The sequence below is a fragment of the Siphateles boraxobius genome, unplaced genomic scaffold (assembly GCF_051911475.1).
Source record: "Siphateles boraxobius isolate OS27281-9 unplaced genomic scaffold, OSU_SipBor_1 3, whole genome shotgun sequence".
Lineage (NCBI taxonomy): Eukaryota > Metazoa > Chordata > Actinopteri > Cypriniformes > Leuciscidae > Siphateles > Siphateles boraxobius.
This window is the reverse complement of record NW_027508919.1, coordinates 1,368,229-1,394,184: the sequence shown is the minus strand read 5'-3', so window position 1 is coordinate 1,394,184 and position 25,956 is coordinate 1,368,229. Positions and strand designations below refer to the sequence as shown.

Genomic DNA, 25,956 nt, shown 5'->3' with positions numbered 1-25,956 from the left:
CTCTCTCTCTGTGTCTCTCTTTCTCTCTCTCTCTCTCTCTCTCTCTCTCTCTCTCTCTCTCTCTCTCTGTGTGTCTCTCTTTCTCTCTCTCTCTGTCTGTCTCTCTCTCTCTCTCTCTCTCTGTCTCTCTTTCTCTCTCTCTCTCTCTGTGTCTCTCTCTCTCTCTCTTTCTCTCTCTCTCTCTGTGTCTCTCTCTCTCACTCTGTCTCTCTCTCTGTGTTTGTGTTTGTCTCTCTCTCTCTCTCTCTCTCTCTCTCTCTGTGTCTCTCTTTCTTTCTCTCTCTCTGTCTATCTCTCTCTCTCTCTGTGTCTCTCTTTCTCTCTCTCTCTCTCTGTGTCTCTCTCTCTCTCTCTCACACTCTTTCTCTCTCTGTGTGTGTGTGTCTCTCTCTCTCTCTCTCTCTCTCTCTCTCTCTCTCTCTCTCTCTCTCTCTCTCTCTCTCTCTCTCTCTCTCTCTCTCTCTGTCTCTCTCTTAAACACTGCTGTTCAGAGCTAGTCGCTGCGTTCTCTTTTCTTGTGGGCGCTCAGATTCTTCAGAGGCAGAGAGGGTTGAAGGCGGGGGAGTGTTTACTGGCCCTGTGGCCTGATGATTCAAAGCACCGGGTTCTTCTAGGTCATTCTGTCTAAACATCAGCCTAAACAGCACTGCTATTTGTACAGCAAAGCCTGCCAGACAAACTCATTTGTTTTCAAATAACGCCCCTAGTTGTCACACATTTTATTACAGTAAATATTTGTCAGGTTTGGTGTATTTCTGTGTAGTCACACACTTGACTACAAGTGTGACTACAAAGGCAGGTGTTTAGGACGACTATACATCTTAAATGGATCGACATGGACTCAGTTCATCTTCGCTGCAAGTAATCATGCAATGTCGATCATATACTGCAAAACACTGTGGAAATCCATAGTCTGGTCACTTCTGCCCAGAGACAGCGTGAGCTGGAGGCTCCGATGTGTGAGATGTGTGCTAATGTCTGACTGGAGAGAAAGCCAGATACACAGCCCAGAGTTTATAGCTTCCAATGGATATCTAATAGCCCCAGTGGACATTAATAGATATAGTGTCAGGACTGTTGGCGGTCTGATGTGATTCCCCGTCCTGGCCGTGATTAATTACACAGTTGGATTGGTTCCTGTGAGGTGCCGTTATTAAGCTTGAAGCTCGGCCTCAAACAGGTGGACAAGTGGACCCACAAGCCGAGGGATGTGCTGTATTTCAGTTTTATCCGTATTTGATTTGTTTTGGCTCTTTTTGTATGTCTTGCATAATTGCTTGAACCCACACTAAAACTCAACAGTTGTTCTAACTAACACTTTTTAGTTCACTTTACTTAATTTACAACAATTCTGAGCTTATTTGTCAAAATCTAGTTATCTATACTATACTATACCTTTCTGGCTCAGAAAACCCAACATAAGATAACTTGATTGGTTTGAGTCACATTTTGTCAAGTAAAAGAGAGTTTTTGAGGCAGCGCAATTCTTAATAGACTTTAGAGGTTATCTTTCTTTGTAGCTGCATTCACTCATTTTCTAAAGTCATCAAAAATGTTCAATTTTCCATACAACTAACAATTTTAAGAGAACATCACATAGCTTGGCTTCATAAAGTGATGTTGATTTCCTAAAATGGTTATAGGCACTTGGAACTTATGTATGGTTTCAAATGAAGAGAAGTAATAAATATGTTGCTTTTAAAAGATGACCTAACTTCTCCTTAAATCCCAGACTAATCTACAATTCAGGTTGAATTACAGTTTATTAAAATTGTATTGCTAACAACTATATCACAAACACCATCATATAAAAGGGGTTGGAGGGATTTTTAAATTAATAGACTCTGACCATTACAAAACAATGTTATTTGTTGTCTTTATTGTGCTGATACCGACACAAGACAGCAAATAAAATTGTCAAATAAAGTTAAAAAAATAGTAAAACGAAGAAATTTATTTATTTATGCCGCAATGCACTCTGGGAGTAGTCTGTTACTCAGTGAGCCAAGTTATAAAAACTTGAATATATTATTTTATTTTGCAAGATTTTTTCATGTAACTCTATGAAATAATTTTTTTATTTCTATAAAATATATATATATATTTTAAATATATTTTTATACTATCTCTATTCTAGCCTGTCCTAAAACTTTGTATTGCAGCATTGCCTCTTTAGGATACATCGCGTTGTTGTATTTATCATTCCTTTGCTTGTTTGCTATTGCAGGTATCATATGTGTACTTATACAACAACAACAAAAATTACGGTCAGATATATAGAGGAGGAAAGAGGCATGATGGTGGGTTGGCTTGGATCAGAACGTTTGTCCCTGCACCTGTTTTGTGCATAAAAAAGAACAAGTGGATGAGCATCATGATAAAACAGCAAAAGAGGGGCGAGAGATTAGAAGGAAGTGTGTGGGAGAGGCACAGCAGTCCGAGATGCTTCATTTGTAATCGGTGACAATTTAATCTCACAGATTTGGGGACAGTAGAAAGAGCGAGTGAGTGGCCGGCCAGTCAGTGCTGACGGCTATAACTATAAGGGCTGTCAGCAGTATCGAATGCATAGACGGTGAGCAGTGAGAGGGCTTTCTGAGATGAAAGGCGAGAAAGAGAGGGGGGGAACGCATCAGGATACTGTCAATCAGTATTTTAAATGATAAAAGTCAAACAAGTCTTTGTGATTATAGAAATAAACAAATTGCTCTTATTAAGGTGTAATGTCGTTTAATGAGAGAAATATTCTGTATAGAATTCAATTTAGTCACCTCAGTTGTGCGCTGAGAAGAGGAGACAATGAAAAAAGGGCGGTGGCACTGTCTCTGTGATTGAATGCAGCCGTGTTTTCAATCGATATTAATGAGAATGTTTTGAAAACAAGACGAATGTGTAAAGGCTAAAGAAAACGAGTATTTCAATAATATACTTATGATTTTTAATTCTTCGTGGTGCATCTGGTTGTTTTGTCGGTGTTTTTGTTCGGAGGTGCTGAAATGCAGTGAGCTGCGCCGGTTAGAGCGCGTTTCTCCCATCCCCCGCCTGTACAGCACTGGGTGAGGGAGGGGGACAGGAGAGAGAGAAAAAGAGAGAGAGGGGGAGCAATAGGCAGCACCCTTGTGAGGGGAGACAAGAGTCTGCTTCGCGGAGAGGAGAGAAGAAAAAAGAGCTGGGGCGCAAACAAAAGAGAGAATATGGATGAAGCAGGAACATGTCTGTTTGAAAAGGCAAGCGCAGCGGAGACTTTGGTCATCCTGTCCATAGTCTGCCCGTTTTTTGGATGCCGTGCTTTGGAGCTGTTGCGCGGCGAGCTCTAAAGGCGGAAAGTGGTTTTTAATCCGTTTGTGGATGTTGCCAGCTTGCGATGGCTGTTGCAGGGCGATGTAGCTGCATAAAAGAGAACGTGCCTCTTTGTTTATGTTTCTTCTTTGTTCTATTAAGTGTCCTTACAAATGCACAAATTCGCTACAGCATTCAGGAGGAGTTGGAGAGCGGAACTGTCGTTGGGGATCTTGTTCGGGATCTCGGGCTGGAGCTGCGAAAGCTTTCGGCACGTCGGATTAGAATCAGCTCCGACAGTGCGAGGCGATACTTCAACATCAACCACAAAACTGGTAAGCTTGTTATAAGCGACCGGATTGACCGCGAAACGCTCTGTGAATTCAGCGGGACCTGCACTCTTAGTCTCGACGTGGTGTTAGAAAGCCCATTTGAACAGCACAGCGTGGATGTTGAGATTCTGGATGCAAATGACAACTCGCCGCTTTTCCCTCGAGACGAGTACCAGTTGGAGATCTCCGAGGGCTCACAGCCAGGCGCGCGGTTTTCCATTGAGGGCGCGCAAGATTCTGACGACGCCTCAAATTCCGTGCGCCATTATCGCCTCACCTCGAACGAACACCTGGCGCTCGACTCAACCAAACCACCTGCAGATGGAAAACACATAGAGCTCGTGCTGAAAAAACCTTTCGACCGTGAGCTTTTGCAGTCTCACCAGTTTCTAATCACTGCTACTGACGGCGGTTCGCCTCCGCGCTCAGGTTCAGCCAAAATCAACGTGCGCGTCTTGGATACCAATGACAACGTGCCAGTCTTCGACAGCTCCGTATATAAAGTGAAACTGCGGGAAAACTCTCCCGTTGGCGCGCTGGTGATTAAATTAAACGCCACAGATAGAGATGAAAGCTCCAACGGGGAGGTGTATTACTCTTTTAGCTCGTACACGTCAGACAGAGTGAGGCAGATGTTTTCTGTAGACACAGACAGTGGGGAAATTCGAGTAATGAGCAATGTGGACTATGAAGAAACCAACACCTATGAGATGTATATCCAGGCAGCAGATCGAGGCCAAGGAGCCGTAGCAGTGCACTGTAAAGTGGTGGTGGAGGTGTTGGATGTGAATGATAACCCTCCTGAGATTGTGCTCTCCTCTCTCTCCAGCCCAGTTCGAGAGGACGCTCGGGCAGACACTGTGGTGGGTTTAATAAGCATAAATGACAAAGACTCTGGACAAAACAAACAGGTCAGCTTGGATATCATCCCCCCTGACCTGCCCTTTAAAATCAAATCATTCCGAAATCATTACACCATTGTTACCTCAGCCTTCCTGGACCGTGAGACTATATCATCATATAATGTCACAGTTACAGCCATGGATGGTGGAACGCCACCTCTTTCATCATCAATGACAATACGAGTAGAAGTGGCAGATGTCAACGACAATCCACCACGTTTTAAACAGACTTCATACACAGTTTATGTCCTAGAAAACAATGCGGTCAGTGCACCTCTGTGCGTCATCAAGGCAACGGACCCTGATGCCGGAGAAAACGCTCGCATCACATACACCGTCCTCAATGACAACAACCATGGTATTTCCGTGGCATCATATGTTTCTGTCAAACCTGCCACAGGTGAGGTGTACGCACTACGATCGTTTGACTTTGAGAAGTTGCGTGAGTTTCATTTCCAGGTTAAAGCTCAAGACAATGGCGTGCCTCCTTTGAGCAGGGTGGCAACTATCTATATTTACATCATGGACACCAACGATCACAGCCCAAAGTTTGTTCGCCCCGCGGCGAATGGCTCACACTCCACAGAGACTATTTTGCGTAACTCAGAGGCAGGCGTCCTCGTTTCACGTGTGCTGGCTTGGGACTTGGATGCTGGGGAAAATGCCTGGTTGCTATACAGCCTCCATCACCCGCCTGAACTGGACTTGTTTAAGGTGCACGAGCACACAGGTGAGATCCGAACTACACGGAGAGTCTTCGAGGACAATTCCACTGTCTTTAGCCTGACAGTGCATGTAAGCGATCATGGTTTGCCTCCTCGCTCCGCATCTACAACAATCACCGTCGGAGTCATGGAGCTCCCACCCAAAGTGGCCCCAGACCCAAAACGCATAATCAGACCTCATGGCACAATGATGTTCTCCGAAGTGACCCTGTATCTTCTTATTGCCCTCTGTGCTACCACCTTTGTTTTCTTGCTCACAATCTTCGTCCTAGCAATTGTTCGCTGCCATGCCTACTGCAGCCAACCTGACGCTTGCTCCTGCTCGCCTTGCTGTGTGTCCAAGAAGAAAAAGAAGTCATCGATGAAGAAAGCAACCAAAGATGGTGGTGGAGGAGGTGGTGGAGCAGGTGGAGCCACAGGTGGAGGTGGGGGCGCTGCTGGTGGGGTCACGTTCCAGCAACAGTCCGCGGTGATGCGGAGAGATCTGAAAGTGGAGCCACGATACATTGAAGTCCGAGGAAACGGCTCTCTAACTAAAACGTACTGCTATAAGACCTGCCTGACCGCAACATCAGGAAGTGACACTTTTATGTTCTACAATACGGGCCGACCGATGAGTGGGACTTGGGGTTCAGGGGCAGACCGTTTCTTTACAGGACAGAGCGGGCAGTTTGTGCGCAGACTGAGCATGCCCGACGCTACGGCAATACAGGTGTGTGCAGTGCCCACCCTCTTATAAGTAACTCATCCATCTATGCATGAAGTGAGGAGAAAATCTGTTCTCTTTTGCTTATCGGGTACCTTTTCACTCTCAGATATGATGATGATTTAGGAGTAGCTTTCGCATTTTTTGTTCTTGTTGTTGTTGCTTCCAAATACACAGACACACAAAAAATAGCGTAGAAACAATTTTCACTCAGAAATCACTAGTATTTCACAATTAATTACAAAGAGACAGAAAGTAGCACATGTGAGATTTTAAAGAAATACTAAAAATCTTTGTTTTATTTACAACTTCGAAAAGTTTTTTTTTACAGTGTACTAAAGTTGTCTGCTTACTGTTTGCAGTACAGCGACAGGCCTATTTTCAGCACCGGAAAGCTCTTGCTTAGAATATATATCAGGGCTTGGTTATGGATGCCTGCTGTTGTATTGGATCATTTTTACTTTTTTCTTTTTGTGCATCATTAAATCACAGCAGCAGTCCCTAGTGTGCACTGCAGAATGCATGTGTTTGTGTGTGTGGTTATGATGATTTACCGTATCAGACTCTCTTTCCACTTGTTTACATCTGTCATCAAATTGCATTTTTATCAGTTATGAATTTAGAGAGAAGCGCTCACTGTTTCTTCTCTCTCTCTCTCTCTCTCTCTCTCTCTCTCTCTCTCTCTCTCTCTCTCTCTCTCTCTCTCTCTCTCTCTCTCTCTCTCTCTCTCTCTCTCTCTCTCTCTCGCTCCAGCCTGTTCTGCAGTGCGTTGTTTCAGGACAGCTGGGTGTGTTTATATTTAGAGATGTGAAGCTCAAACAACACTCCGGTTTCTCTGTACCCACACTTAAATATCTCAAGAGAGACTCTCCAGCCTAGCTTCAGTTTTGTTAAGCAACTTCATATTGGACTTCATCCACCAAAACCAGTTGATAGGCCTTTAAGCTAAACACATTATGATCGGTCCCCTGATGATAGCTAGGTAGATAGATAGATAGATAGATAGATAGATAGATAGATAGATAGATAGATAGATAGATAGATAGATAGATAGATAGATAGATAGATAGATAGATAGATAGATAGATAGAAATATAGATAGATAGTTTATAGTTTTGTATTAAATTGCAGCATCGTTCTTTTGAAGAAGGTTGATTGATATATGTTTTGTAAGATTAGTTGTTTTTCTTTAAGGATAAATGTATTAAAATATCCTTTTAATGTCACATTGTATGCACATTACTTATTAGTATTTCAAAAAAAATGTGGAAAAAAGGGGGTACCTCAAGATAGCAAGTACATATCTGATGATATTTATACTGTTAGATGGGTGAATCTCTCAAAACTTGAGTAAATCTATAATGAGAATCACTATTCAGAATAATCAAGAGAAAAAATCAAAGGGAAGGATAATGTGATTAATTGTCATGAAATTTCACAGTGCAAAAACTCTTAATATATTTTATTTTATTTTATAGATCATGAGTTACGTGCCATTTCTCTACAGATTAGCTGATTTTCTCATCAGCAATTTTTTGCAGCAGAGTTTTGTCAGTTTGTCAAGCCTTAGTATGACCAACTACATATTACAAACAAAGCTCTGTTAGTTCACCAGAGATCATCATTACAAACTGAGTGCATTTATGTTATTTTGTTGATCAAGTTGTGAGTGTTTCAGGGATTACTGGATGAGAAAACATGTGTGAGTGGCTCTTATTTGTGAAGTAATTACTGGCTCATTTCAGCTTTTCTCATTAAATGTCAGTCATGTTTATTCTCCCAGTGTGTGATTAAGTGGCAGTGGAGCAGTTTCTGGTGGCTGATTGGGTGGTTTGGTGTGGAAAGAAAAGGAAGGAAGGAATGTGATTGGTTGGAGCAAAGATGCGAATGCTGTATCTAGGCGAGGTGTGTCCACAAAGGGAACTGAGAGAGAGAGAGAGAGAAAATGAGAAAAAGAGAGTAAGGAACTGCTGGTGAGATGAAATCAGACTGAACTCATTATCCCCCCCCCCCCCCCCCCCCAACACACACACACACACACACACACAGTGAGTGATAAATCAAAGACCTGTGAGATGAATAAAAAACAGATCCCCAGTTTCTTTGCTCAGCAACCTACTCTGATTTCATATTCACTTGATTTGAGTGTCTGTAATTTCCGCACATTATTTAACCCATGTATTCTTCATCCAAATTCTTCCTACTGCATATCCTTATTTACTCATATATTGAAAGAGTCATTGTACTTTACGTCTGCTTTTGTTTAGCGAACGTTTTAAACAATTGGTGCATCAGATGGTTACATTTCAATCCTTTGAGTTTGTCATTTTGTTGTTTTTATTTATATGTTTTTTCTCTCTTAGTATTAGAGGTTTGACGATTGAAATGTGGTTGTTACGGGCCTGGTAAAAACTCTTGATTTGTAACTGATTTATATTCAGTCTTTATTTGGAAAAAGTTTTATTTGAAAGTTTGGACAGAATATGAAAGGTTCCAGCTAGGTCTGATGTTTTTGCATGACCAGTAGCAGGTGTGTATTGTAGTTGTTTTGCAGGCTTTTTTGATGGATGTGTGTGTTTGCGTGTTGTGTGGAGAGCAGGGCCCGCTGATTACACTGCGAATTGGATTTCACATTGATGAATGTCCACCAGGAGATGTGTGTGTAAGAGAAAATTAGTAAATTTATTCACTTTGCAGATGCTTGTATCCAACCCGGCTTATGAATATCTATACCAGGACAGGTTTGAGAAGCACTGGTCTATAGGCCCATTATAGGTTTTTTGTATTGGGACCACCCCATATTCTCTTTACTGCAAGCAAAAGTATAATTTTCCTAATAGTAAGCTGTTTAAAAAAAAAAAAAAAAGCAAACCATCCTCTCGCCTTGTGCATTTTGCCTGCAGATATGCCTCAGTTTCTCTGTCCCTGAGGAGACTCATTCATATCGATCTCACCCCTCTGCTACTGCTCCTCCAGGGTTTTATGCCCTTGATGTGTCCCTGTGTCTGTTTGTTTGAATGGTTGGTCTGGCTGGTTCATATATTTTAGGTGATGAGCATCTCAATTTATCATTGATGTGTGTGTGTGTGTGTGTGTGTGTGTGTGTGTGTGTGTGTGTGTGTGTGTGTGTGTGTGTGTGTGTGTGTGTGTGTGTGTGTGTGTGTGTGTGTGTGTGTGTATGTGTGTGTGTGTGTGTGTGTATGTGTGTTGTACCTTTTCTCCAAAGCCACAGTTCTGCAGCCATCATGACCACATGACTACACTCCAGCATGATTAATTAATGAGATAATATTGCTTTTTTGATCCATCCCAGCCCCTTAACGTCATTTCTTTGTCTCTTTTTCTCTGTCTTTGTCTTTCTTAGCCTAAAGTTCCAAGTGGAGACTGGAGATATTCAGCGTCTCTCAGAGCAGGAATGCAAAGGTAAGACTAGATTGGTTTTGTTGTCCGAATTTTTCATTTTTGTTGCACATACTGAATATGCCACATTCCTTTAAAGGGGGCATACATGAAATAAAATAATTGGATGGATGGATGGATGGATGGATGGACAAGCAGATAGATAGATAGATAGATAGATAGATAGATAGATAGATAGATAGATAGATAGATAGATAGATAGATAGATGGATGGATGGATGGATGGATAGATAGATAGATAGATAGATAGATAGATAGATAGATAGATAGATCGATAGATCGATTGATAGATGATTATAATAAAAAAATTACATTTGTAATTGTACAAGAACTATTTTAAAATATATATTATTTAATCAAAAAAGATTATAAGAGGACCACAGGTTAAATATTACATAAAATTTATGATAAAGACTTTAAATCGCTGAATTTAGTGAAAGGAAGGTAAGAATATAATATCATATAGGCCCTGATTACACGGTTGAACTGAACTGGCACGTTCTGGTCGATCAGATCACTAGTGGACGACGCTAACTACAGGTGTAAACGGGGTCTAAAACGCTTTGAGCTTGTCCACTTTCAGCCACTTCCAGATGTAGTCGAAAACTCATTAGACTGGATTGCTTTCGTAGTGTAAACGCTCATGCGATCGAATGTGTTCGAACAGCCACAAAAGTCAGTCTACTCTCCGCCTACTGTTCTAATGCTTAAATATTATGAGAAGAGCATTAAATATTATGAGAAGAGCGTTAGCCCGACGGGATTTAAACTTTAAGACACAAGTTTGGTTTAAAGACGGAAAATAAACCAAACACAATGTACTCTCACCATTCCTGATATCTAACACACACTCAGTTCATTTCGGCTGGTCTTGTGGCTGTCAGAGCAGGAACGAAAGCTGCTGTCCTCCGTATGTTTTTGCCGTCTTCTCCGGGCACATTCATGTGTAAATTGTACAAGTTTATTTTATCCATTAGATTTTTTATCCAAAGATCTGAAAAAAAAAAACATACATTTACCCACCCATAGACTCTACCCTCGAATATATCTGGACAGAAGTGTTTGAAAAAAGACAGATTAAAACACCTGATGTAAACAGGTATGTCTCCCTCTTCTACTTGTTATCTGATCGGCCAAAATGCATATTAGAACCAGGTGTAAACACGGCCTATAAGAACACCATTTTCAGACATTATTATGAAAGTATTTAGCTAAAAAACAAGTGAGGCTGGTATGATCATGGAAACTGTGCACTGGCATTACATTACGCATACATCACTGGACCATGCTGGTTGGTCCAGTGGATACAGTTATCCACCACTTGTTCTGAATTAACCACAAGATACACCACAGCAGCCGCCGAATGACCAGTACAGCTGTACAGTGGCTATTTCCATGGAAGCAGAAGTAGGTCATATGCTGCGATTGAAGTAATGCCTACGGTCATGTCGGCAAAATGATGGCAATGAAGGACATTGCAGACAACAGACTGGACAGCACAGTCACATTTGCCAGAGATGTGTGTGTGTGTGTGTGTGTGTGTGTGTGTGTGTGTGTGTGTGTGTGTGTGTGTGTGTGTGTGTGTGTGTGTGTGTGTGTGTGTGTGTGTGTGTGTGTGTGTGTGTGTGTGTGCGCGCATGTGTGTGTGCGTGCGTGCGTGCGTGTGTGAGTGTGACTGAATAACCTCTGATCTCCATTAGTGGTACACTGATTCTCTCCTAATTACAGCAGGGTTTAATGAGAGCTAATGTAGCCACGCAAATCATTCTCATGCATTAAATCAGATTCCCGTCTCACAATTTATGTGCTTGGAGAAGCCACTGCAAAATTAATTTTACTTTAATGATGCTCTTGCTTTCTTTTGCTTGTTGAGTTTAAGGCAGATTTATAAGGGTTTCATTGGTGGTAAGTCATAGCTTATCATTTCATTAATGTTTACTATTGCTCATATTTAGAGTTTAGGATTTGAACCTTAAAACTCAAATATTTTGACATGCAACAGTTTGCGACATGAACAATACCTCAAATGGTAAGCCAGTGAGAATAGCTTAGCAACGGCCTGAAAACACGAGTCAGACTCGCAAGGGCAAACATTACTTATACTTTTTCAGAAAGAGATTTTCTTCTCTCCTAAAGGCATTAACTTTTCACTCCACAGACAAAAAGATTTTAGACAACAATAGCTTTTTGGATGTTAAAGTAGAGAAATGATCAGTGGAGGATGCAATGACATTGATATGCAGGCAGAAATGGGCAGAGGGAATGAGAGGCAGACAGGAAGAAAGAGAGTGGGGGATGTTTGAACATTAGCTGAGGATCATGTATTTGGTCCAGTGTTTCTCATTAATAATGTATTAGCCTTACTGACTGCTGCTTCACAGCTCTTTAAAATGGCTTCCACACACACACACACACACACACACACACACACACACACACACACACACACACACACACACACACACACACACACACACACACACACACACACACACACACACACACACACAGCATGTAATAGCAGCGGTAACCGCCTGACCTTGGACTGCAAACATTCATCAGAGAAAGAGGGAGAGGGGGGGGGGGGGGGCAAATAAAATGGTGGTTTTCCACCCATCACTTTGTGTTCTGCATGCATCCTGTTTTTGCATTATTTTGGATGGGTTTTTGACAGTTTAGACAGTTAACAGTTAATTGCAATAGTTAGAAATGTCATAGCGTATTACTTCACATTTAATTTGAACTATACATACTACTTATCTATCCCATAAAGCGTTAAATAAACTAAAGTATGGTGTGCTAAAATAATCAAATAAAGTAGATAAGCAATGTTAATTATCTTTTACCAATCAAAAGTTTAAGATCAGTAAGATTTGTTTTCGTTGAAATAAATTAATACCTTTATTTAGCAAGATTGATCAAAAGTTACAGAGATCTTTTGTATCATTATAAATGTCTTCACCATTTTAAATAAATGTTCTTTTGAACTTTTTTCTATTCATCAAAGAATCCTGAAAAATATTAATAATTATTTCCACAAAAAAAGCACAGATTTCAAACCAATAATCATAAATGTTTCTTGAGCAGCAAATCATCATGTTAGAATGATTTCTGAAGGATCATGTGACACTGAAGACTGGAGTAATGATGCTGAAAATTCAGCTTTGATCATAGGAATAAATTACACTTTACATTTTCTAAAAAAACAGTTATTTTAGATAATATTTCACAGTATTGCTGTTTTTACTGTATTTTGATCAAATAAATGCCGCCTTGCAGAAAATATTTAAACAAACATTTAAAAAAATCTTACCAACCTCAAAGTTTTTAATGGTAGGCATATTGTTGCTTGCACAAGTGACCAAAGGTAAGTGATCATGTTTTATATGTTTATATAATGTCAAGGCATTGTCACCGTAAAAATAGAATACAGTTCTCTTCTTCTAATTTCCTGCATTTTTCATGTTCTCAAGTTTCTGCAATAGTCTATCTTACTCTCAACATTATGATCCTGCAAATATTTTTGACCCTTTGTATAATAAATAGCATTTGATGTTCCTCAATTGTATGTTACTTTAGATAAATTGTTCTCCTAAATGGTGTTTATATTCCGATAATGACCAGCTCACTATATGTTACCCTACTTGTTAGGTAGATATTTTCTAAAAAATTTAATAAAATAAATGGACATTAAATATTAATTTGAGCTCAAATCATTCTAAGTGAGAAAATTAGTCTGATTTAATAGGCATGAAACTAGCACAAATATGTAGGAAATTGGTTGCTTGGGACAACAGTCAATAATTATAAGTTTAGTACAAAATTTAAGTTTAATGGCAATATGCCATGATCAGCGTTTATGTGCAAGAAAAGGTTGTATTGTAGTTGAGGGACAAGCATTCATCAATAGCGACCATCTGAAATGCATTTTCCCCCATTCTTCTATGACAGTTGATGTTGTGATGGAACGACCCTAAAATACTTCATGCTTTCAGCCACTCTGAACACACTGAGCAAATCCTTTCTTAACACACTTCCAGCTGTTTACAGATCTACAGAGAGAGAGCATGGAAAGTGATAACACCCCTTTTTAAGAGCCAAAGAACTCCTGCTTGGTTTGATTTTCTTCCACTGGCGATTTGTAAGGCTTTTTCCTGATGCAGACACACACATGTGGGTGTATGCGGAGTCAAGATAAAATGCCTTTTTACTTTCATAACATGGCATATTTCCAATTGAAACAGGGTGATCAACTGCAAGAAAATGACACTGATAACTGTGTGTTTGTGTCTGTGAGAGAGAGAGAAAAAATCTTTGGTGTGAAAAATTGGAGTGCATAGGAATGTAAGCTTTAATCTCAGAGGTGATGTGACTGTGCAGAGAAGATCACAGTCTAATCCTTAATCTCTAATCCAAGCCTCTAGATTTCAATTCTCACCGAAGACCTAGATATACTATTCTGCCCAGGTCAAACACAAACCCTGCTCAACTCAAATGTATTTATAAAGCACTTTCAAAACCATAATAATGGACCAAAGTGCTGTACATAAAAAATCATAAAACTTTAGCACTTACAAGCATAAAATAGCAACATAAACTATAACAAACAGTCATATCATCAGTCATGCATATCACATCAAAAGCCAAGGAGAATAAGACAGTCTTTAGACCTTTTAGGCCACAGATTGTCTAAGACATGCATCTAAAGACAAATCTTTTCTCATAGAGTTGGGTTTGACACAATTTGATTAAAATGTTGAATAGAAAAATATACATGAATGCAAAGAATGTCTTAGTTTTTGATAAGTGCTTACATTTCAGAGACCCTTCAGTTATGAAAATGATGTTTCTTCTTCTTCTTCTTCCTCCCAGCAATCTAAAATGTTCACTGTTGTTTGCTTGAGCAGGATGTTTTTTTAGCACATTAAATTGTGTGTATGTGACTAATAGAGTAAGGAAATTGCTAATAAACTAATTCAAGAAATCATTAATAAGGGTGTGTTAACACTTGGCATGTTTGGTTCGAGCAAAACAAACCCTGGTGCGATTGCTCTGTTAGTGCGGTTCGTTTGAATAAGTGTGAATGCTACCATCTGAACCCTGGTGCCACCAAACAAGCGACCTTCAAAACGAACTCTGGCGCGGTTTGAATGAAAAATGAACGCAACGCGAACCAAAGACATGTAAACAAACCAAAACGGGACATAATGTCGAAAGAAGCGACTCTAAAAAGGACAGAATGCACAAGCATACCTGTTTTTTCTCGCCATAGTCGTGATGTTGCCCATCACAGTTCAGTTCAGGCATCAGAACCGCGTCTCCTCGCAGAAGATCTTCGTTTGTGTGTGATGTAGGGATTCCTGCCACTGTTTTGACTCCTTTACACATTTTATAAGCTCTTCACGAATTCTCAGCAGGTCTAAATACAATAATATGCAGACTACGCACATACAACAAGTGCATTTAGCCCAGAACACATCTCCATTGTTTTGAATGTTCGGGAAGTTCCATCGTGAAATATACGTAATAAAAACCGATTAGCATATCTTTATGCCTTTAGGTTCCGTATCTTTAGTTTCGGTGTTAAAATGCCAATGTGAATGCTAAGTGGACCAGGACTAAATGCTGGGGTTTTTGGGACCGGACCAAACCAAACAAACCAAGCAAACCAAAATACAGTACAAGTGTGAACACACCCTAAGAGTGAATAAATAGTCTTAATCTAATAATATTTCTCCTCTATTTGTGTGTAGTTCGGTCCATATGGAGGAGTCATCCGTGATGCAGGGTGCCCAAGGAGTTCTGGTTCAGAACTGGCCCACCGTCTCCAGCGCTCCTGGTAAGATATAGGAACTGAACTCTTCAAGAAATGAAACGTCATAAATTAGATCTCTTCCCATTCTTAGCTGTTTCTGAAATTAAAATGAGATCAAATGGAGAAATTAGCTTACTGTATGTTTTCTGCTATCCCAGATGTTTTTTTTTCTCCTCTTGTGTTTAGCATTGAAAAGAGATTAAACTCAATTGAAATCTCTGACTTCCAAGATTAAATGATCTGAGCTGTTTCTACATTAATTTTATAGCTGTATACTGAACTATTGACTCATTTGTTGTATATTTTATTTCTTCCAACGCATTTTGTCAGAAACCTCTGTATGGAGCCCCTAAAGGGACATGGTGGTGAAAATAAATATGAGATGGGTCGAAAAATAATGAGTCAATGCTTTTGGGTGCTCTCGACAATTTTTTGCATTCCCCTGAGAAACTTTGCGTTCGTTCACAAACCTTTTGAGTTCTTTGTGAGTGAACAAAAAGCTTCTCGGGGGAGCACAAAAGTGTTTGCGAGTGAACGCAAAGGTTTTAAGAGTGAATTTAAAGTTTCTCGAGGGAACTTTTTGCAAGAGAATGCAAAAGCATTAAAATATTTTTTCTCAATGTCCCTTTAGGGGCTCCATACATCTGAGAAAAACCTGAATGAAATATATTTGAAAATAGCTATGAAAGAGCAACCACTGAGCAATACAATTGTCCACTGTGAGGTCTGGCAGGACTATGACACTGTCTTTCATAGTCTCGCTGGTATTACCCCTCAGGACCATCTATTGCTCTGTCCCACTCTCTTCTTTTCTCTCTCACATCATTCTTTCAACGCTTGCTTCTTTCGCTGCAGTCTCCTCTGTGTTGGCCTCTTTTGCTGAGCTGCTGCAGTCATGCAGGATATGAGGAATATGACCTATATGAGGCTTCCTTAGGAAACCCAGATAAATAGTTCAGGGAGGAACTCTATACATCACAGCAACCACGGTAATACATTAGTGATACCGCAATCCGCCTGTTATGCCACACTCAGCCGTGACGCAAATATTACTTCACAATGGCAGCAACCCAGTCAAAAATTATTAATGAAATAGTTGACCCAAAATAACGTTTTGTCATCAGTTGCTCACGTTCATGTTGGAAAGCGGTTTGATTTTTTCTGCCAAGCTCTTAGACGGAAAAAAAAATCTGTTTTATTCTGTTAATTTGAGATCTGCTCTGGAGGGAGAAGGGATCTGTAAATAAAGGCATTAATATGGGTCTTTATAGGAATACAGGAATAAAACTTGCATCTTCTGGGAATGTATAGTGGATAAACTAGTTTTAATCACTCTCCACTTGAAAACAAGACCATAAACTTTTTTTGGAATGGAAAAAATTCAGATTTTGAGTTTGTCTCATTTTGTGTTTCTTGGAATAAAGACAATAATACAGTTGAAACAACATGAGTGTGGGTAAATTATGCTAAATGTTAATTTTTGGATTAACTATTCCTTTAAAACTTCTGTAAAAAGAAATGTCCCAGGAAAATCCAGAGTAAATTGTATTTATTTGTTTTCCCACTGTCTGATAACAGTGGAATCCCCTGGTTTTAATGTTGGATTATATGCGTTTAGCTCGTTCAGGTGACCTGTCAGAGCTATGTGATGAAGAAGAGAGCGACACCGATTTCCACAGCTCTGACCAGATCAAGCATAAATCCAGTTTATCAGCTGAAAGAGTAAATGACACAGTCAGAGGGGATGTGGAGGTTATCTGCAAAAGCAAGAAAGAGAAGCTCAGTACAAAGCGGCGACCGAGGGAGCGTGGCTAAAGCACAGAGAGATGACTCGATTAGGAGATGAATATTAATAATGGTCAGCTCAGACTATTTCAACACAAACACGCACACGTTCTTCCTCGCTCGCTGTGGTGATGTCCGTTCATGGTAATTAATCCCCAATATTAGATTCTATCTCCATTTTGCCTAGTCTCTCTTTCTCGCACTCCAAATAATTGAAGAATTACCTGTCTTTCTGTAGAGGACAGAGTCTTGGTTATTAATCAGAGATGTCTGTACACACTCAAAGGCTATAAACGGATCACCACAAACATCAGGGCAAAACATATTAAGATAAAATACGTATTTATGACAGAATCAACAAGCACAGGCTTAGAATAACAAATTGTTTCATGAAGAGTCAGCTCTAGGCTTGTGTTTGTAGGCATATAATATTGATGCGGTCTATTGTAGAACATTATGTTAAGCAAATAAACATCCAGTTACACAAAATGTGATTAATTTTAGTATTACAGCAATACTGACTTGCTCTCTGGCATTCATGTGCACTCATCTCGTAGGCAGCAATAAAACCTTCCTACCATTTTGTCTGGGATCACTTCCTGGGTCACAAGGTCATAGGTAAGATCCAGGATGCAATTAATGCATATTTAATTTCCTAATTAACTGCATGAGGGTTACAGATGTCTATGTTGAGGCTCGACCCTCTTGGATGGAACGATGATGGGACTTCTGGAGGTGTTCGGAATAATGAATGTAATTTAGTTTCAATAAGATGAAAGGGAGAGAAGCAGGGAGAGAGGAACAAATGGGCACAATTACTTGGGTGATGAAAGGGCAATTTGTTCTAATTAAGTCTCTGATGATGACTGCAAAAGCAAAGGCTGGAAATGAAAGAAATAAGCCTCTTTAGATTTTAGTGCTCTCTCTCTCTCTGCAATGCAATGTTTATCTCATTTACAAATATTTCTCAAGCTTCCAAGTCTGAACTGCCGCTCAGCTTTTAAAGTATTAGTTCAGCCAAAAATGAAATACTCACCTTTACATTGTTCCAAAGATTCTTTCTTCCATGAACCACAAAGAAGGAGTGTTAATTCTGCTTGTTTTGCATACAATGACAGCATGCAGTGACAATAGGTTGTCAAGCTGGCAAAATAAATAAGTGTTGTCCACACTATTCTAATCTTCTGAAACATTATGGTAACTTTGTCTAGTGAAATTAACTGAAATAAAGATTGTTATTCACTAAAACCATTCTCTCTGCTGTGGCATTTATATACTATAGCATTTCATTTTCTTATTTTCAAGCCTAAAATCAATCAGCCATGTGATCAGTACTCAGAGTTTTATAAATACAGAGGTCCCAAAATTGAGCTTGCTAGGGCGTCCGAGTACAATTGTCACTTTGACAACTTTTACATTACATGAATCACAAAAATTATATATTTTCTGTTCAAAATGCTGTCATTGGTTACACTTTATTTTGATGGTCCCCTTTAGGCATTCTGTTGACTATGAGTAACCTTGCATCTACATGTCTACTAACTCTCAATAGAGTATTAGTTGAGTATCAGTAGATGGTTAGGGTTAGTAGAATAAGTTGACTTGTACTTGCAAAGTAACTTATAGTCAATATAATATCTGTCGGTGGACCATGAAAATAAAGTGTTAGCAGATATTTAGAAGACAATCTACTAATACTCTAATGAGAGTTATTTGACCCATAGGTGCAGGATTTCTTAAAGTCGACAACATGTCTAAGGGGGACCATTCAAATAAAGTGTGACCGCAACTTTAGAAAAAAAGGTTTTTAGTTTGTATCCCTGATTATTTCTGTCGGTCATTTAACATTTCTATCATAAAACAGCTGTCAAAATAACTATTGTTTAGTTTATCTACTTGCATTCATCTTATTTTATTTGCAGCCTCTGCGAACAGTAAAGCCTTTGATTTGATTGGTCGTCTCAAACATTTTGACATTGACGAGCGCTGAAACAGCTAATGAGAAAGTCGGTTATCATGGTGTTGTGCGAAATCCTTGCAGCACAAAAGTAGGGTTAATATTATGCAATTATTTCACAACTTTTATTATATACATCTTATAAAAAATACAGACCTTAGGACTTCAATGGTGGGTATGGCCTGCATGTGTGAAAACCAGTGCATGTGAAAACCAGTAAAAACCAGTGGTGTTTGGCATCCTTTAAGACAGAAGGAGATGAGAACAGCTAGACATGAGTTATAGAGTCAGACAACACCATCAGCTTTGTTTCCAGCAGAAGAGGAATCGTCAGTTTAGGCACTCGTGTGAATGATCAGTCAGTAGGTCTGTGGTGGTGTAAAGTAGTGCTGTTTGGTTTTATGTGATGCTGGAGGTTTGTGTTGTATTAAAATATTCGTATGCATTTTTATGAGCTTCATTTTGGCTCTGCTGTGCAAAACACTGGAGAAGCCAACGCCCCTCTCTCGCTCTCTATGGTGTGTGTGAAACAGATGGGCAAAACCAAAGCGTAGATCAGCAGAATTAAAATAATAGGATGGAGCATGTTGTCTCTCATTTTCTGCCTTTTTTTTTTTTTTTTTTGCATCTATCAATTTTTTTTGTGTCTGTCTCAATTCTGCAAAATGCAGTAAAATGCTAGCGATGGAGTGTTTGAGAGAGAGAGAGAGAGAGAGAGAGAGAGAGAGAGAGAGAGAGAGAGAGAGAGAGAGAGAGAGAGAGAGAGAGAGAGAGAGAGAGAGAGAGAGAGAGAGAGAGAGAGAGAGAGAGAGAGAGAGGGCAGGTAGACAGCCTAAGGGAAAGAGGGATAGAGAAAGTGACAATGAGAGAAAAAAAGGGTGACCGAGGGGGAGAGTGAAAGAGAAAACAGAGAGGTGCAGAGAGGAGGGTGCTGTGACTGCCTCTGTTGCTAGGGGAGAGAAGTATTTGACCATTAGAGAGAGAGAGAGAGAGCGTTCTGTATTAGTTTCCATCAGTGTCTCTGCCACAGCCAGTTTTCACTGGAAGAGGCAGTTTCCACGGCAACCATTCATACCACGAACGTGGTGTTGAAGAGAGGGAGGGTGAGAGAGAAACAAGCGAAGGAGAAATGCAAAATAAATAGAGGAAGAAAGGGGTGTGGCTGAACGAGAGAGTTAACAGAACGGCATATAAAATGAAACCAATGGATTTAACTGTGCTTGTAAGAGGATGAAGGAAGATCAGATGATAAAAGGACAGGGGAAATTGTGACAAATGGATGAGAAAATACAGAATTACCAAGAGAGAGAGAGAGGGAGTTTTTAATGCTTTCACAATACAAAATATACCTTTTTATCATGCCAATTTGAATTGAAATATATTTTTATGCTGCTAGTTGCTGATTTATAGAAGGCTGGGTACAGATGGATGAATGGAGAGATAAATGGATGAGTGTGACCTATCCTGATCTTCCTGTTTAAAGATCATCTCTACAGGTGGGCCAACCTGCTCAGCCCACAGGCTCTCCTTTCAGATACAGCGCCATATGGCACACAAACGCAACGCACACTCTTACTCACAATCCAACACAAATGCAACATGCACACACTTCTTATTGACAACAAGCTTATTTAACATTTTCAAAATTCAATAAAAAGTGAATATCAATATAAAAACCAATAATCAGAGGTGTCGAGAGACAAAAAATATAGTATAGCTGGCCAATTATACTGTACAAATCAAACATGTTAACCAGTCTGACTGATTTCCAGTGATTTTAGCAGATTTAGCATTCACCTTAGTCAATCAGTGTCACAGAGGAAAGGCTGTGCAGAAGATTGTGAGTGTGTTTTGTATGCTGTGGGTCTTGTGAAATTTTCCAGAACATTCCATGGGCTTTAATCAGCTCAAGAGGGTAAACTGAGGACAATCACTCTGCTTTCTGTCTATGTCTGAGTCAATGCTTGTCTCCATACTCAACTTTTTATGAGGCTTGGAGATATGAGGATTTTGTTTGTTCGTTCGTTCGCTCGTTCATTCATTCATTCATTCATTCATTCATTCATTCATTTGCGTGTGTGTGTGTGTTTGTGTGTGTGTTTATTTAATAATATTTTGTGGACAGATATGTACCCAGAAGTGAGCAAAATCTGAAACAATTAGCTAAAATATACTTTTTTAAATAGAAAGTTTTCTGTTCTGGTTAGGGTATGGGTTAGTGTAAGGTTGTTTTTGTGTGTGTGTGTTTATGTTCATCCCTGCCCTTAATGGAAAACAGTGATACAAACATTATTACACAAAATTACAACAAAACAAAATTATAACATTATTCTCATAACATGCAGTACTCTCATTATATAGAGCTGAACTATACTCCATAATACACACACACACACACACACACACACACACACACACACACAAACCCACACACACACTGCTGTCTCGGCAGGCTCATGAGAAAGCTTGTGTGTGCCATCTGGCATATTTAATCAGGATCAGTAGAGCTTGACGTCCAAGGTGTGCCACACACACACACAGATGCACAAAAAATCAGATATATTCATTGTGTAGAGGCAATCAGTAAATTTTTAATTCATCATTTAATGTGAAAGCATGTAATTTAGTAATTTATATATTACAGTAAGTAACATGAACTTTGGTAAATAGATATATCTACTCAACATGTATTTAATCTAAACATTTGTACATTTCATTATATATATAGAAAAATTGTATATCTCAGACTAGCTGTTGCGGTATATGTGAAATCAGCTCATTTTCTGTGCTTCATGCACAAGAGCATGAACACAAATCTGCTGTCATCTGCCAACACACACACACACACACACATAGTTGTTGGAAAGTGATGTGGTTTCATTTAAACAAACCCATAATTCCTTGGCTCTGCAGTGTTGCTCAGAAATCTGCTCCTTCAGGAGTTAAGCGTTGGAGTTTGGCTCATATTTCATCCTCAGACTGTCCTTCCTCACCTCCTCTTCTGCATTATGTAAGATGGCACTACACTCCTCCTTGAGAAAGAGAGATACATAAATATATAGAGAGTAGATGGGAATGTGTCGGCAGACTCGTTGTTTTCATAATGATGAGATGATTCGATTTTCTCCCCATCATCGTTTTATGAGCTTGATATTTCACTGGCCATAATAACCATGCCCTTGTCATGCAGCTTATTAAACCTGTGCCATTATCTGCCAGCCAGACGTGTGTCTTTGTCGAAAGGCTGCATTACATGAAAGGTCAAGGCAAGACAGAAATGCAGAGGATGTTGCTGCCAATGTAGATATGTTGGGAAAGCTGATTCTGTTTTTTGCCAAGACAAACTACTCATAATTTAAAGCATTTGAAGGATACTTTAAATTGAGTAATTTTTCAAATAGCTTTCCCAAACCCTACCTCGTCAATGTCCCACACAGTTCTTGAACCAGCTGAGCTATTTGATTTTTGCTACTGAAAAATATAGATAACTTAATAGAATTGCTACTTTTAGTTAGTGTAATGAGTTAGCTCAAAGGGGAAATATTAATAATAACTCATAACTTGATATTTGGGTCAGTTAATTGGATTAACTTGATGTAGCTAAATTAATATTACAATCAATTAATCAGTTCGTCCAATAAACTCTTTTGATTAATCATTTATTCTAAGAAAAGGGTATCTTTCATGGCCATAGAAAAACAATTATTTCCTAGCATGTACAGCACTTAGATAATGTAACAAGGTCAAGATCGTAAAATAAACTATTGCAAGCAGAGAATCAGAACCAAATACATATTCTGCACAAGTTTTATTAACAAAATCACGAACACATAACTAACATACAAACAAGTACACATACACGGTTAGATGGTAAATGACAGAATGAAACCGGAAATGAAATGAAGCTACGGAAAAGATTCATTGAACATGAAAATAACCATCAGCTTATTATTTTAAGAGGACCTCATTAGATGTATACTTGCATGTCCTTTGCAGTGAAAGCATTTCTTGTTCCAGAAAAGTGTTCTGTGAGTGTCAAACGTTGAAGTTGCAATCGTTTTCTTCTCCGTTGGATGAAGAAGATATGATGAACTTGCATGGTTATTTGGACTCTGTTCTAGTTGAAAGTTCTCTCTCTCTCTCCATGAGCTCATGGCTGGTTGTGAGTCAAGGCCTGCTGTGGCCCCGCAGGACAGCATAGCACCCCGAACGTACCGAGAAGCCCAAGAGAGGGACGGGCTTGTGTAGATGCAATTTAAAGCCTGAGAAAGGTCCCACCTCTCAGGGTTAGCTCGACCAATAAGAAGGGGGGAATAGCCAAGCGGGAGAATTTGATTTATGGATCTTTTGTTTCAAGCGTGCTCATTTGCATGTGCAGCTGGATCGGTTGCTGATGAAGAAACTATGAAAGATTCTTGTAATACTAATATGTTGCGCAGCTATCTACATATCATATACATGATCATTTCAATCCTCAAAGTACCAATTTATAAAGACCAAACATGGTATAGGTGTGGTTACATTGACCGCTGGTTCTATCATAAAATACACAGGATAAGGCGGCACACAGTAAAGTGTAAAAAAAATTATAGTATTAAAAGACACTACACAAGACAGTAAATTATCACACACAATGTCCTGAGATACATTATCATTTATAGATCAGTTTGTCTATAAATGAAGGCAGGAAGGTCTGTACGTCTTTCCTTTGGCTTCCGTCTTGACCACATGACCACATTTTTCACAGCAATAAAGCTAACTTATCTGATCGTAGTCATGGTAACCAAGACCGCTGTTGCCCTTGTTGGGGGGATGGGACCATAGATCCCAGAGTGAGTTTTAAAGATTATTTGTTACATAACAAATAATTGTGTCTGATTTGTCTCAGTCGTTACATTAGATACTCCCCAATGCTGGTGAATTTTGTGCCTTAGTTATCATTCTGACAGTATAAAGAAAGGCAGACAATCAAAATGGAAGGGCATGGAGAAAGGAAATTTAGACATGATGAAAGAGTACATGCGAGAGGGAGAAGAGAGAAAACAAAGCCATTTGGGCGTTTAGTGTTACTGAGGGATTTGGAAGGGTAGTCAGTTCTCTGAGGACTCATAATGGATGCTGCCTGTCTCTCTCTCTCTCTCTCTCTCTCTCTCTCTCTCTCTCTCTCTCTCTCTCCCTCTCTCTCTCTCTCTCTCTCTCTCTCTCTCTCTATATATATATATATATATATATCAATTCACACCCACAATAGTGAATACAGACCTCCTTTCACTCACAGCTATCGTAGTCAGAATGTTTCTGAGGTTGTAATCTGTCTTAATCTTCACCGCAACATAAGCTATAGACAAAAGGTGAGGTGCAGACAAAGACCTGCACACAGATACGATGCCAAAGGTGTTGTCTTTATTAAACTAAGTGATGTTGTGGGGATCCAGTGACACTTGCTCATCAGACAGATAGAGAGAGATTTTCAGTAGTGTGGTGTATCGGGGAACTCATATATCAGACCAGCTACCAGAATAATTTACATTTAAAGCTGACATTATTACATTATGGCCTGGTTTCACAGACATGGCTTAGATTAAGCCAGGGTTAGGCCTTAGTTCAATTAGGACGTTAAAGTAGCTTTTTTAAACATGCTTTTGAAAAAAACATTATTTGTGTTTATCTTGAGACAAAACAAACAACACTTATATATTTGTCAGTGCAAGTTGCTTTCAGTTAAGACAGCTCAAACATGTGTTTTAGTCTGGGACTATAGACTTAACCCTTGTCTGTGAAACCGAGGGTAAATCAAAAAAGGAAAAAAAAAAAGGTTGGTAGGACTGGATGGTGGATTTTATCTCTGAATGCCAGGTGGTTGGAGGAGAAGGCTTGTGGAGGAACATGTTAAGATAGTGTATGTGGTCCATTTTGTTTTCCTTCTGTGTATAAGGGTGCTTTCACACTGCTCGTTTGCTGCGGTCACACGGCAGGCTCACTCTCGCTCGTATCCAGAGGTGTAAAGTCCAGGTTCAGAAAGTAAAAGTCCTCCTCAGTATTTTGTTCCAATCTCCTGGATTTGCTAATTAGCACAGTTTTTTTAAGTGCATGGGTGGAATAAACATATGGCAGGACTTTTACTTTTTGACCCCTAGACTTTACACCTCTGCTCGTATCCAAGGTAAATCATCAACACTATCATCCCTTACATGTGTTTTATTTAACTAAATACATCATAATCAGCTAAAACGCATGTTCAGGTTACTTTACTTCCTAAACAAGTGTGCACCCGAGCCTGTGTTGCTTTCACATTCACGTGAACCGCGGCACGGTTCGAGTGCAACCGAACTCAGACCATCTCCTCCAGGTAGTCTCGGGTTCGGTACCCCAGTGTGCACCTGGGTCCGCATTACAGCATTCACATTTGCGATTTTTCATGCAAAGCGTGCCCCGTTCCAACCTAAACAGCCTGTGTGAAAGCACCCTAATATAACACAATTTTGAATACAAAGTCAAATATGAAAATAAGCTTCTTATCTGTTGATTGTACTTAGATAATTCAAATATCTGAATGAATCCTGAATCCTGAATCCACATACATTTCTTAATAAATGTTCTCTTGAGATAAATCAAAAGCAGCTCCTATAGGCTGTTTCATCCACATGCTTTCAGTGGCAGATTTATGGAGCATTTTAAAAGACAGAAAATATTGTTGTATTAAAGACACTGCAAAATGCAATCTTCTCCACCAAAAAGCATAGAAGAAAACAAGACTTAAAAAGGAGAGAGATAAACATCATAAGTGCATGCTTCTGTTGGTTCATTCTCGTGGATAGCATGTGTGTTGGATTGAATGTTGTGTCTATGAGGTGTTTGCTTTGTTGAAAATGAAATGGTTCAGTTGGTTATTTTTTGCATCACTGCAAAGTTTTCCTTCTCTCAGGCTTTATATTGCTGATTCACTGTGTTCATACACTCTTTCAAGAAAAGGCTCTATGAAGGGTTCCGCCAGGAATATAACTTTTTAGGGGTTACATCATGGAATCATTTAAT

At 39.5% G+C, this 25,956-nt stretch overlaps 1 protein-coding gene across 4 annotated transcripts in view; it reads left to right on the top strand.

Annotated features, from left to right (window-relative positions):
* LOC143756690 (protocadherin alpha-C2-like) overlaps positions 1-25,956 on the top strand; it is a 52,625-nt gene that overhangs the window by 22,963 nt on the left and 3,706 nt on the right. For 3 of the 4 annotated variants that reach the window (XM_077247270.1, XM_077247269.1, XM_077247268.1), the window contains 2 exons: positions 9,309-9,367; positions 15,118-15,203. In XM_077247270.1, coding sequence (XP_077103385.1) covers positions 9,309-9,367; positions 15,118-15,203 — 145 coding nt within the window. Of the gene's footprint in view, positions 1-2,254; positions 5,951-9,308; positions 9,368-15,117; positions 15,204-25,956 lie in introns of those variants that run through there. The other variant, XM_077247267.1, reaches the window with a different exon arrangement.